This window comes from Triturus cristatus, chromosome 10, assembly GCF_964204655.1.
Source record: "Triturus cristatus chromosome 10, aTriCri1.1, whole genome shotgun sequence".
Taxonomy (NCBI): Eukaryota; Metazoa; Chordata; class Amphibia; order Caudata; family Salamandridae; genus Triturus; species Triturus cristatus.
In genome coordinates this window covers 616784498-616798032 of record NC_140593.1, presented here as the reverse complement: position 1 = coordinate 616798032, position 13535 = coordinate 616784498, and the positions used below count along the sequence as shown (strand labels likewise).

The window sequence follows — 13535 nt, the reverse complement described above, 5'->3', positions numbered from 1 at the left end:
CAGGGCAAGTGGACACCTCAACAAAAGTTACTCCATATCAACCATCTGGAGTTACTAGCAATCTTCTTAGCCCTAAAATCTTTTCAAACTCAAATTTCAGGCAAGGCAGTCCTGATCCGAACAGACAACATGACAGCCGTGTATTATATTAAAAAACAAGGCGGCACACACTCTCCACAGCTCTCTCACCTAGCACAGAGCATTTGGAGATGGGCAATACCCCAGAAAATCTTTCTCCTAGCCCAGCATGTCCCAGGAGTCCAAAACACAGTGGCAGATCTGCTCAGCAGGCAGACACAACAGATCCACGAGTGGGAACTTCACCCGCAAGTTCTTCACCCATACTTCCAAATGTGGGGGCATCCACAGATAGACCTCTTCACCACCCACGAAAACGCCAAATGCTCAAGCTTCGCCGCAAGATACCCACACCCATTGTCCAAAGGAAATGCGATATGGATGAACTGGTCAGGCAGATTTGTGTACGCTTTTCCGCCTCTCCCACTCATTCCACTAGTGGTGCACAAACTACAACAACACTCCCTCACACTAATCCTAGTAGCTCCAACGTGGGCCAGACAACCGTGGTATACCACACTGCTGGAACTATCTGTAGTGCCGCACCAAAAACTACACCTCTCTCCACACCTCTTAAGCCAGAACCATGGAGAGATCCAACACCCGGACCCAGCGAAGCTCAACCTTGCGATCTGGCTCCTGAAATCCTAGAATTCGGGTACCTAAATCTTCCCCCTGACTGCATGAACGTCATCAGAGAAGCTAGAAGACCTACCACTAGAGCGTGCTACGCCGTCAAGTGGAAACGTTTTGTTGTTTATTGCCATAACAACACCATCAATCCACTGGACGTGTCCATTCAACACATAATAGGCTACTTACTCCACCTACAAAGGTGCAATCTAGCCTATACGTCCATTCGACTACACCTCGCAGCTATTGCAGCTTACCTACAAAACAGGCAACATCTCTCACTCTTTTGAGTACCTGCCATTAAAGCCTTCATGGAAGGCCTTAAAAGAATAATTCCTCGCAGAGTGCCACCCTCACCTGTGTGGAACTTAAATATCGTTCTCACAAGACTAATGGGGCCTCCCTTCGAACCTCTGCATAAATGCGAACTACAATTCCTAACATGGAAAACCGCTTTTCTTGTAGCCATCACTTCCCTTAGAAGGGTCAGTGAGATACAAGCACTTACCATTGAAGAACCCTTTCTCCAAATGCACCATAATAAGGTTGTTCTCCGTACCAACCCAAAATTCCTCCCTAAAGTCATTTCTCCCTTTCACCTAAACCAAACAGTAGAACTACCAGTATTTTTCTCGCAACCACAGACCGTTGCAGAAAGGGCTCTTCACACACTGGATGTCAAACGAGCCTTACTCTACTACATTCAGAGAACACAACCTTTCCGTAAGACCAAACAACTGTTTGTTTCTTTCTCTCCACCACATAAAGGTAACCCCATCTCAAAATCGGGGATAGCTAGGTGGATTGTAAAATGCATTCAAATCTGCTACCATAAAGCAAAGCGAACGCTATCCATTCCCCCAAAAGCCCATTCTACACGAAAAATAGGGGCTTCCATGGCATTCTTAGGGAACATCCCATTAGATGATATCTGCAAAGCAGCTACATGGTCAACACCGCACACTTTCACCAAACACTATTGTGTAGATGTGCAAACTAAGCAACAAGCTAGTGTGGGCCAGGCTGTACTCAAAACGTTATTTCAAACCACTGCGACAGATACGGGTGGTCGCCGCTAACGGTGGGTAATGCTATATAATCTATGCACAAGTGTGTAATCTGCAGCTCATATGCCTCGAACGGAATATGCTACTTTCCATTATGCATCTGTTCTTGGCATGTAGAGCTGCAGATCTACACACGCCCACCCGCCTCCCCGGCTACCTTTATCTGTTCCAGATTATCTTATTTAGATAGCACACACATGGGCATCTTCACTGTTACTACTACGCTCCATCTATTCCTGCTGGCGAAAAACAATCCGAGGATGGAGCCAAAGCCCATGCGCAATACGATCCAAAGGAGGAGTCACCGACCTCGTGACTTCCAAAGACTTTCCAAGAGGAAAAACAAACTGCAAACATCCGGGCCCAACACCAGATGGCGATCTATGCACAAGTGTGTAGATCTGCAGCTCTACATGCCAAGAACAGATACATACTGGTAAGTAGCATCGTCCTTCCTAATATGCACATTTCTTTTTGTCAACCAGGAAGATTGTTTAATAGTACGCAATTCTGACATAATTCTGTGACGCTTTCAAGCTCACCCAAAATATCTGCATTCTATTTCTTCTGTCTTGAATAATCTTAAACATAAGAGTTAACAAAATGTATACCAATGAATAACCTACCATTGACAATGTAAGGCGAATAGCCCAACCTTTGTTGAAGGGATCTAAAGACAGCTTAGCAACTTCCAGCCAGAATTGGGTGCAGAAATCACTTCCTTTGGCCTTGTGAAAAATGGGTTCACAACACAGAAGCAATCAGAGTTTCAACCAGAATCTCATTTGTGTCTAAATGCCTGAAATTCAAGTTATATTGGGACAAGTGTCATTCTGTAAGGCATAGTAGTCTTACCTAAGGTAGCTCACATTTTGTAGATTACAGTGATCGTTTCAAAGTCCAGTGTTCTGTTGGACACTTTAGAGATTTATTCATTCTTGGACAACATTTTCTATTGCAAGTAATTAACTGAAGAACTGAATTATTTCAGGAGGATGGAGCTTTCCAGGAGACGGGGCAATAGTATGAAAATCCTAAGTACACAGGTGTCTTTGTATTAAATTAAAATGACACGTATATCAGAGGTTGCTGCCTCTTTGGTGAAGGGTTGTACGTGTTTAGCATGACAACTGGGTAATGTAGTAGAAGATCCCCAAAGTTACTCTTCTTTGGGATTCCAAATGAAAATGAGGCCTTTCTCATCAAACATACCAGAGGTGCTGTCAGAGAATAAAGAAACTGGATTCTGTGGATATTACCATATTTTTTTTTAATATACTTGAGAATTTCGTCAAAAATGTGTAGAAACTGTGCCTGTGGTCCCTAACTGTTCCATATGGGTTAGTGACACACCATACATATTCTACAGATTGTGGCTATATCGCTACAATTTACTCTAACTTAAGGTTGAGATAACCAGATCAGTGCAGCACAAGGGCACTTGATTGATACCCGTGCTGTTTATATTTGAGATATTCATTTATCCGTCCAATGTGGACCGCCTGTAGATTACAATCGTAAGTCACAATAAATTCTTGATAATAAAGTTTGCAATAACAGACATTGGCTGTCATTATGAGTTGGCTGAAAATTGGATGCGGGGATACTAGAGAACAGTATTCACTCACCAAATTTCAGCAGCCCCAGAATGGGAAATAATTGCTCAGACCCAGAGATGCCACATTGTTTCCAGACAGTAAAGCGAGCCATGCTCTGATCAAGCAGGAAGTGTCTGTGGAGGGACTGGTTGATGCGGGGTTGCAGGGCACACATGTACCTTTTTGGGGTAAACATTGTCTGCTCCCATGTGCTGCTGTTGGGGTTGTGTGGGCGCTGATACCCGCAGTCCCTCCTGCAGCAACAAAGATAGGCCTTGTGTCTCCAGGCATGGAACTATCAGATCCAAAATTTGCAGACCTGGTAACTTCAGGCCTTGACAGACTTGTAAGAACTATTTTAGTGATTTCACTGAGTTTTCACTCCATGTGAAATAACCTCACTCGTCATGAAGGCCATAGGCTGTAATAGTACTTTTGTATCATGGATACAAATTATTTGGGCAACTGCAGGTGAGGTTAAATACCAAATGCATCCATTCTTTAGGTTTTCTTGAATGTAGTAGTAGAGATGGTGTCTTTGTTTTATGCCATCCATGTTCTATTTAAGCCACAATGTTAATACCAAGAAGTTGGCGCTTGACCTTCTATAAGACTGATGGAGAAGAAATTGCTTAATTTCCATAAGACTGATGGAGAAGAAATTGCTTAATTTCTCTGTCAACAGAAGATAAAAATGATAGTGCATATTGATCGAGACATTGAGCTGCTGCTCATTGGTATTTGACACATTTTCACAGCAGCTGGATATTCTAAGAATGTATTTCGCATTGATCATTAGACATGCAAACAATTTCCCCCGGAAAATCTAATTTGTCTTGTTTTTTTTCCTTAAATTAATTTGAGGATTCTATTTGATAATTTAAATAAAACACAGATTAAAGGAAACTCGGTGCATGAATTAAGTAAATAAATGTCTTCCTACCATAACAAAATAACTGGTTACTTCAACCGACATTTTTAAAATTATTGATCAAAAAGTAAATCATCCAATTTACACATCTGTTATTTTGAAATTCATGAAGTGCAAGCAACTTCATTTTAGAAACCAATCTTCAGTCCTTGAAGTTCCTCCGCTCTCCTCTCTTCCTTTTCTCCTTGTCTCCCTTACTCTCTCCTCCGTTCTTCTACTCTACTTCCCTCTACTTCTCCTCTAATCCTATCCTCTCACTTTGTCTGACTGCGGAGTTAGCTGAATTCAGGGCTTAGACTGGTGCCCTATTAACATGTTTCTGGTTACAGTGATCTTTTATTGGTGTAGAGCATTGGGTTAGGATATTTTACTGGACCACAACTCTAGGACTGTGGTCACTGTCCTATACAGACCTCTCTTTTATCCTAGTAACTTAGAAAAATGTTTATTGTAGGTACAGACAGGGCTGAGCATGCTACCATGCCTATCTTGTCCACTGGGTTGCCTGTTAGGACTGTATTGAGCCATGCGGTCCTTTATCTGTTGGAACTTTCTTTATTGCACACAAGGAAGTCTTAACAGTTTCTAGGGTTCTCCCCTCTTCTCTCTAGGTGCTACTGCGGGAAGGCATGGCTGTTGTTCCAGAAGACTGGGATGTGGCAGACGAGAGGAAGAAAGTCCTAGAGTCCCCTCCAGAGCAGATAGCTATGCTGGGTAGCCCTCTGGTCATCAGGGAATTGACAAAGGTGGGCTTAGAATACCACATTTTTATCCTGCCTCGCATCTGTCACAGAGTGTTTGATTGGTATATTTAATTTCCACTTGGCATGGATTGCTTGACATGAATATTAATGCTTGTAATTCGCTTTTCTTGTGGCTTTCATCTCATAGGTTTATAATGGTAGCGAGTCCCTGCTCGCTGTTGACAGGATCTCCTTGAGTGTCAACAAGGGGGAGTGCTTCGGCCTTCTGGGCTTTAACGGAGCTGGCAAGACTACCACCTTCAAAATGCTGACTGGGGATGAGACCATCACAGCAGGTGATGCCTACGTGGATGGACACAGTGTTCTGGAGAGTATTAAGAAGGTACCTTGTTTGCATTTGAGGGGCTGTGAATTTCTTAGGGGAAAGCATTATATGTTCTAATTTCCACAGACATATGTTTGTAGAAGCTGCAAGCAGCATGTCCTTCTATTCCCTTACAGTCATCCTGCCTCAATGCATTAGTACGGCATTTACATGGTATATTTTATAATCTACACCTACAAAGTAGTGGTGTCACTGAGATCCTCAAGGCCACAAGTTGTTGAATTGAATGTGTAAACAAAGTGCCTGCTCTCACCATGAAATCTTTGAAGGAGGCAGATAAAACAGGCAGATAAGGAAGCAAGCCTGTTTAAAAGTGCATATCAATCTATTGAATTATTAATATGATCACTGAATTGCTTTCTCAGTTAGAGGTATCTAAAATGTAATACCAGTCTGTGGTCTCTGTCCCATGTTTGGATGGAGGTTGCAATAGTACACTTTTTTTTATTTTGTTATTACTGTGTAACTTGTTAGCCACTCAATATTTATTACTGTAATCTAGGTGTCTGCTAACCGATTTATGTTAACTCAACAAATGTAGTTACTAAGAAGGGTCACTGAGCAAAGGGAGAAGTATTGGAATTATGAAAAACATTGCTCAATAAAGTTTTCATTTAGTGCTGTCGCCGATCATTCAGGGATATGAGCTACTACGACAGGGTGATGGGTTATCCATTCCTCTAGTTTCTCTCTCTCTCCCCCTCTCCCTCGCTTCCTCCCTCTCTCTCTCTCTCTCTCTCTCTCTCTCTCTCTCTCTCTCTCTCTCTCTCTCTCTCTCTCTCTCTCTCTCTCTCTCTCTCTCTCTCTCTCTCTCTCTCTCTCTCTCTCTCTCTCTCTCTCTCTCTCTCTCTCTCTTGCATTTTGCAGAAGCTCTATTATGAGATTGATGAAGGGCATACATTGCTGTAACATGTGCATTTGGTTAGGTTGTTGTAATAAAACATCCACGGGTTGAATGACAAAACTGAGATGAGCAGCATTCACTCCGTGCCTTGCACGTATTTTTCTTAGAGGTATCAATGAATGACGCTGTGATAAGAGGAAGAGGAGATTTAAATAGCCATTATGAGGAAAAGTGTAGTTTCCCTAGACCTACTGAAGTGTTTGAATGCAAAGCTTCACATACCAAAGGTGCCAGAAGTTCTTAAGAACTTTAGATAGTGCACTGTGGGGTTCCTAATGCTTATGAAGAACGAAGGCATGGATAACTAAGATGATTCTTATAAAGGGCTCTCCAACAGAAGCAGTCGAATCTGGTATAACTCTGTAGTGATATAGTGCAAGGTTCTGCCAGCAACATGTATGAAGTGCCATCATTTGCCTTCCCACAATTGAATACAGACCTAGGTGTTGTGGTGCATAGAATGCCTTGTGGTAATGCAGCACAGAAAAAGATTTTGTGCAAGGATGTTCATTGCTCTGGGCAGAGTTACATGTCTCTCTCTCTCTCTCGCTCTCCCTTTCCTCGGGTGTCGGTATCTGAATGTAGGGGTATTCTATTGTCCCTCTACTGGTAAAGCACATTGGCAGCTTGCCTTGCCCTTGCACTAGCATTGCAGGCTACTCTTAAGGCCAAATTAACCATATTCCATTATAGTTCAAGATGGGTTCAGAAATTATTAGGCCTAAGATGATACAGTAGGGGATGCTACAAAGTTCTTCATAGGTGGTAGAATATATAGCTGTTCCATCCAGGGGGGAGTACAAAGATAACGTGCATTAGCAAGCCAACAGGCCTTGCCTTTGTAACAGCTAGTGGCCAATGTCTTTTAGCCCTGTTGTTTAACAGCGTGGCTGCGTTCAGCATGACTAAACTTTAGTGGCATGGCATAGAGAAGAGTGGGGTAGCATAGAGTGGAGTTCTGTGGTGTGGTTTAGCGAAGAGTGGAGTTGATTGCTGTAGAGTGGAGTGGTGTAGAGTAAATTAGTATAGAGTGGAGTGGTGTAGAGTGGCATTGAGTAGACTGTCATAAAGTGAGATGGAGTGGCATAGAGTTAAATGGAGTAGAGCAGTGTGGAGTGGCATAGAGTGAAGTAGCGTAGAGTAGTACACTTGTGGGTGTAAGTAACTAAAACACCAGTACAGACGTCGGAGACGGTGAAAGCAACATAAATAAGCTGTAAGCCTGTGTTAAAATTAGGAAAGCACATTGCACGTCCAGGAATAATACCAAATCGCTTATTAAAAAAAAAAAAAGAAAGATACAAAAAGACAAGGAAAGGTAAAAAAGAGGAAGAATACTTAACTTGACCCATGCTTCAGGGAGGAGCTAACAAGAAAGGAAGGGAAGCCTACAGGAGCTAAGCAATCAAAACATTACATGGGAGAATATCAATGAAAACAACTAATGGTATGCTGTGGGCAAGTTGTAAACCTGCTGAATAGTAAACAATGTGCCTCACAGCACAGGACATGCACTGTGCAGGTGAGTCCTAAAAAGGGCATTGTTGGTGAGGTATGACTCTTGATGACAGGCTAAATAGTTGTGTATAATCTTTACCGTCCAGCCTAGGACTCCCAAGTGCAGAGTAGTAGACGCATCACAGGCCACTGAGCCATGAACCAGGGTGCCTCGACATTTTCTTAACGCTTGATCACAAAAATATGCCCAGATCAAATAATATTTCTCAGAACCAGCACTAAGGATATTGCATATAGATTTTGGGCCAGTACACTTAAAACTGCTTGTCACATTCCCCTTGTGCATGAAAATGTTGTGAAAAACTGGGGTTAAACTTTGTGTGACATGTTCTCCCTTGATGGCTAATCCTCCTAGGTCCAGCAAAGGATTGGATATTGTCCGCAATTTGACGCACTACTGGATCACTTGACTGGTCGTGAGACATTAAGCATGTATGCCCGACTGCGTGGAATTCCTGAAAGGTACATCGCTAGCTGCGTGGAGAATATGTTAAGAGGTCTGCTCCTTGAGCCTCATGCTAACAAGCTGGTGAGGACCTACAGGTAGGCTGTGCTGTTATCTTCTGTTGCCTTTTTCTGCTCCTCCTCAAGTGCTATGAAACCAGTGTTCAACATGACCCTCTTACTTTACCTCCATAGTGGTGGCAACAAGCGCAAACTGAGTGCTGGGATTGCCCTAATTGGTGGCCCATCGGTCATCTTCCTGGATGAGCCATCCACAGGCATGGACCCTGTCGCCAGACGCCTGCTATGGGATGCAGTTACCAGAACCAGGGAGTGTGGCAAAGCGGTCATCATCACCTCCCACAGGTGCTTGGATATTTGATTACTGTTTTGGGATTTTAGCAATTAATCAACAGCAAGTAATACGTTATTAAAATGCAATTTTTGACTAAAATCCACATCCGTGGGCCATTTGTGAGAGCACAATTTGTAAATGTTTTACATCAGTGTAGGTTCTAAAGATTGTTTGGCTGCCTTTACACGGGTTCCTTTTTTTGTTAGCATTAGTAGTACTTTTTTGCAGTATATTTTGGCTATATTTCGTCTGTTTTTTTGTGTTCGATTTTTATAGGGTGGTAGACAACTAGTTCTTAAATGCTGATGTTAATTTTTAAATATATGATTGCTGTATTGTAAACTTCCAAGAAACCGGTTTATTCCCTCACTTATGTCTGGGCAGAGGAAGAAATTGAATCCTGCCCTCATTAGATAATATTTGATTAGAAATCCCTGTAGAGGAGGCTTGCTGTCCTACTCTTTTTGTTTTGAATAGGGGATAAAGAAAGGAAAGACTTTCTCATGCCAGTGAGTTAAGTTTATTGGTTTGGGAAAGCCACCACCACCCACCGAGAATGATGAAAGCTACACTCTGCTCAGAATCTTTGTTCCCCAATTGAAGCCCACTGTCCACATTGAGCCCCAGTAAAGAAAAGAGCAGGCCAAATGCTCCACAATAACTAACATGTTACCTGATGTTCAATAGTAAATACAAAGAATAAGTACGAATCATAATAATTAGATCACTGATTGATCAAACTTAAAATGTGTACTAAATCATCTGGAGGGCAACCTTGTGTACTTTGGATTTGTATTCAGTGAGTGCTTCTGTTAGCCTGGGAAGAAAACCAATTCTCCTCTGGCAATTCTCTGGGAGGAGTCCATGTTTGTTTAAGACAGGCCTGTTGGGCAGCCATTTTCAATACTTCTTGCTAAATCCTATGCTCAAGATAATGATGTTCATACCCATGGTTCATCTGCACCCTAATGTCCCTCAGCTTGTCGTCTGACCGAACAGCAAAAGTTGGCCATTGTGGAATGGGTATAAAATGTGTCTTTTGTTTGTTTTCTTTTCTCCAACACAATTTGCCAACCCCAGTATGGAAGAATGTGAGGCCCTCTGCACGCGGCTTGCAATCATGGTCAACGGACAGTTTAAGTGCCTAGGCAGTCCGCAGCACCTCAAAAGCAAATTCGGCAGCGGCTACACTCTCCTTGCAAAGGTCAAGAGCGATGGGGACGAGGATGGGATCTTGGCCTTTAAAGACTTTGTGGAGATGACTTTCCCAGGTAGGTCTTGGTCTATTGGGCCACTTTTAAGGTGATATTCCCATAGCAAGAATTCTTTGGCTGATCAGAGATTCACTAATGTTTGTTGTGAGTCTGAAACAGAAATTTCCCAACCTTGCATGTTTGTTCATATTTCACTAATACCTGATTTCAGGTTTTGATCTGTTGTGGTGACCTCTTTGCGCATTATCCCTTGTTCCTATCTCTGCGGGTACAGGTCTTTGCACTTAGTCCATATTTCTCTGAGCAACTCCATCTCTGGAATGATGCACCGCTGCAGTCTCCCCTCCTTCCTGTGTGCATCCTTGAGGATATACGTCTTTGCTGTTGCCCTGCTTACCCCAGGGAAGATCTATCCCTGACGGTTTGCATCTCTGTTGCTTCTCTTCGCTTTCTTCAGGTCATCTGTATTTATTGAGGTGTATACATCTCTGCTATTGCACCTCTTTCCTTCAGACACCTCAATCCCTGAAGGTATAAAACTCTGCTATTATCCTTTGTCGCTAAGGGAAGCTCAGTTCATGGAGTCCTACACCTCCGCTAAGCACCTTATTAACGTTAGGCTTGGGCGGTGAACTCTGCTCTGTTTGCGGAGTTTGCTGAGTTTTCTGCGCTCCACGGAGCTCACGGAGTGCAGAAAACTCTGCTCCACGTAGTGCAGTGAGTTTTTCCCCCGCTTGCGGACGCTAAGTTTGCAAGCGCGAGCTGCCCCTCAGGTAGAATTTCTACCCGAGCCGCAGGAAGACCAGGTCGAACAGCATTTCGCACTGCACTTAACCCCTTGCGGAACTCTGCAGAGTTTTTTTTGTCACTTCCTGGAGTTCCGCATAGTGTAACTCCACGAACTACGCCAAGGCCTGGTTAACGTGAGCAGCTTTACCTAAGTATTCATAGACTAATGTGGTTGTCCCTCATTTCTGGAAGTAGCTCAGTACATAGTGTAGCTGGGTTTTCACTTGTTTTGCTGCCTACCTGCACTAAAGTTTAAGTCTATCTTAACCCCTCATTCTTAAGCCGCTGTTTCTCTTAAAAGAATGCCTCTAATTTTTGCCCTCGTTAATATGTAACTCTCTGCTTTTGCACCTTGTTGTCATTAAAGCCATATTCTAGTAGCCCCCCAGCTCTAATTTCCCCACTGCTCCCCAGCGCTATTATAGGAAGCAGTATGGAACCAGCTCCTATGGTATCCCTTTTGCTGCTTGATGGAAACTGAAAAATCTTCTGATTGTTCTCTGGGAATTCTCTGCTTTAAAGAGAAATTTTGGAAGCTCCTCACACACCTGTGAACCTTTTTTACTGTCTTCCAGGAAGTGTCCTAAAACATGAACACCAAGGCATGGTACATTATCATCTGACTGACAAGAGCCTTAGCTGGGCAAAGGTAAGAACCTGGATGCAGTTAGCACAAGTGAAGAAGCCCAGGACATGTCATGTGATGGGGTGGGGTGGGTGGGGCATAGGTAAGGTGGTTGTAGGATGAGCCACAGCAACGTGACAAGGAGTAAGTGATGGGGTGGTGGTAACACCCAGGTAATTATAGGGCACAGTTAAGACGTGGGCTGGTTGTCAACAGGTAAGAAACAGACTGTGCCCTCCTTTTCTTGTACCGTATTTAAAACTACTGTGTCGTAAGTAGGCCTGGACACATACTACAGTTTAGTAGTAAGGTCACTAGTAAGATACTGGTGACGATCAGATAAGGAAATGCGCAGATACAAGTCCAGGACTTAGTTGTGTCTGCATGGACGAAATAATGTGAGAGGTGGGCACAGTACACAAGCACAAGTGAGGCACCAGAAGATAGGCTGTAATTAAGGCACTTACGAGAAATCAAGAGTGCGACATTCTGTTGCGTAACACACTGTAGTGGTTTTGTGCTTGTAAGATAAGAGAGGGAATGTAGAAGACATAAGGCCGGGTGATCTAGGCGAGATATTTAGAGGGCCTTGGATAAAGTGGATGGAGGTTAGGGTGACCAGATTCTCAAAACAAAAAACGGGGACAGGTCATAGACATAGAAGTAGGACTACGGTTTGCAGTAACCATCGACATAAAGGTAGGACTATTTGACAGCTGCCATGGACATAGAAAAAGGACTATAATGACAGCTCCCTCCACAGACCGAGATGAAGCATTACAGACGACAAATCAGAGGTCTTTTATTGGCTGTAACCATTAATTCCATTTAAACAGACTTTGCCTCAACATTTGCTATAGTTGGTGACCACGGCTTTAGTGCTGGTGGCGCCCTGTGCGACAGTGTTTGTTGGCGCCCCCCCAAGACCACCTCCACCACGGATTCTCTCACTAGCACCCTTTAACAGTGACCAAGTCTCCATAACCACACTCTCTCAGATGCATTGAATTAGTTATATAGCGCCACTCATACCAGTGTAGGGTGTCCGAGCACTTCGCATCACACACACATTACACAGAGACAATCAATCATGCATGTGTAATCAGTGTATAGGAAATGTTACATAAGCCAAAGGACTAAAAGTGTAGGGAGTCACATGTCATCCATACTGGTAGGCAGTATAGTTTAAGAGTGCTTTGTGTGGAGAAGCACAAACGCAGAGTCGAAAAAGAAACAGCATAGTTGGGAGTTTTCTTTAATAATAAGAATCGATTTCTAGCCAAATTATCCCTTTTTGCAACATTAATCAATGCTCTAATAATGTATACTTTGCAGTGTGTATGCAGTTCTAGGATGAAAGTTAATAGCTCACTATTCTATATCAGGACTTTAAGTTATAAATTGCAAGTAACAAAAGGATATCTCTTTTGAAAGCAGTAATCTGCTGATCTGTTTACATCATACGCACTCTGTAATCTACTTGGTACAGGTTCTTTGCAGCAGGCATGTTAACCCTCTACACTAACTTCACCGGTCAAAACCTCAACTATACAAAATGCTGATCTCTCTCCAGGAAGATTATTAATCACACGAGTTATCTTGACATTTATGTGAGGCCTGGTAATTGCTGGGGGTAAAGAAACGCTGCAGCAGGTGCTTCAAAAGCACAATAAACTTTAAAACATGGCGCCCCCAGGAAGCCAGCACCCGGTGCGGTGGCACTCGCACCGCCCTAAAGCCGGCACTGGACACGAAGTACAAACAGGTTACTGTTTCTAAACAAGGATATAAGCAGGTCCTGCAAGTAGGCTTTTACAAAATAAAGACATTCAAAGACGCACTGCCATCAGTAGCTGTTGGAGCAGGAGCGCTGCATTAACAAAACAAAGGTATCTCTGGAAGCACCCTAAGTGACCGGCATTCAGGTGTGAATGTATGCAGATTGCATCCTTTGACTTCTCGGCCTGGAGACAGAGGTCACATTCAAAGCGCTGAACCTCGCGCTGTGGAATGAAAGGAGCACCTCTCCCCACCTCCCATCCCATTCAAAGCCCGATTTCCCTTCCTGCTACAACGCTCACCTAAACGTCACGCTTTAATCAGTGCAAAGAGAGCATGCACGCGCATGCTCAAACAACCGAAACAAATGAAAAACCGGGACATTTGTATGTTTAACCCGGACACTGTTTAAAAACCCGGACATTTCATTGAATTGGAGAAAAGTGTCGGGACACGGGGACACTTCTCCAAAAACGGGGACCGTCCGGGGAAAACCGGGACGTCTGGTCAC

The 13535-nt window shown here is 43.3% G+C and overlaps 1 protein-coding gene across 7 annotated transcripts in view; it reads left to right on the top strand.

Annotated features, from left to right (window-relative positions):
- The window catches only part of ABCA3 (ATP binding cassette subfamily A member 3), a 477048-nt gene that overhangs the window by 457420 nt on the left and 6093 nt on the right, over positions 1 to 13535 (top strand). For all 7 annotated transcript variants that reach the window (XM_085632155.1, XM_085632148.1, XM_085632149.1 and 4 more), the window contains 6 exons: positions 4919 to 5053; positions 5199 to 5393; positions 8174 to 8361; positions 8458 to 8628; positions 9698 to 9888; positions 11196 to 11269. In XM_085632155.1, the coding sequence (XP_085488281.1) occupies positions 4919 to 5053; positions 5199 to 5393; positions 8174 to 8361; positions 8458 to 8628; positions 9698 to 9888; positions 11196 to 11269 (954 nt within the window). The remainder of the gene's footprint in view (positions 1 to 4918; positions 5054 to 5198; positions 5394 to 8173; positions 8362 to 8457; positions 8629 to 9697; positions 9889 to 11195; positions 11270 to 13535) is intronic.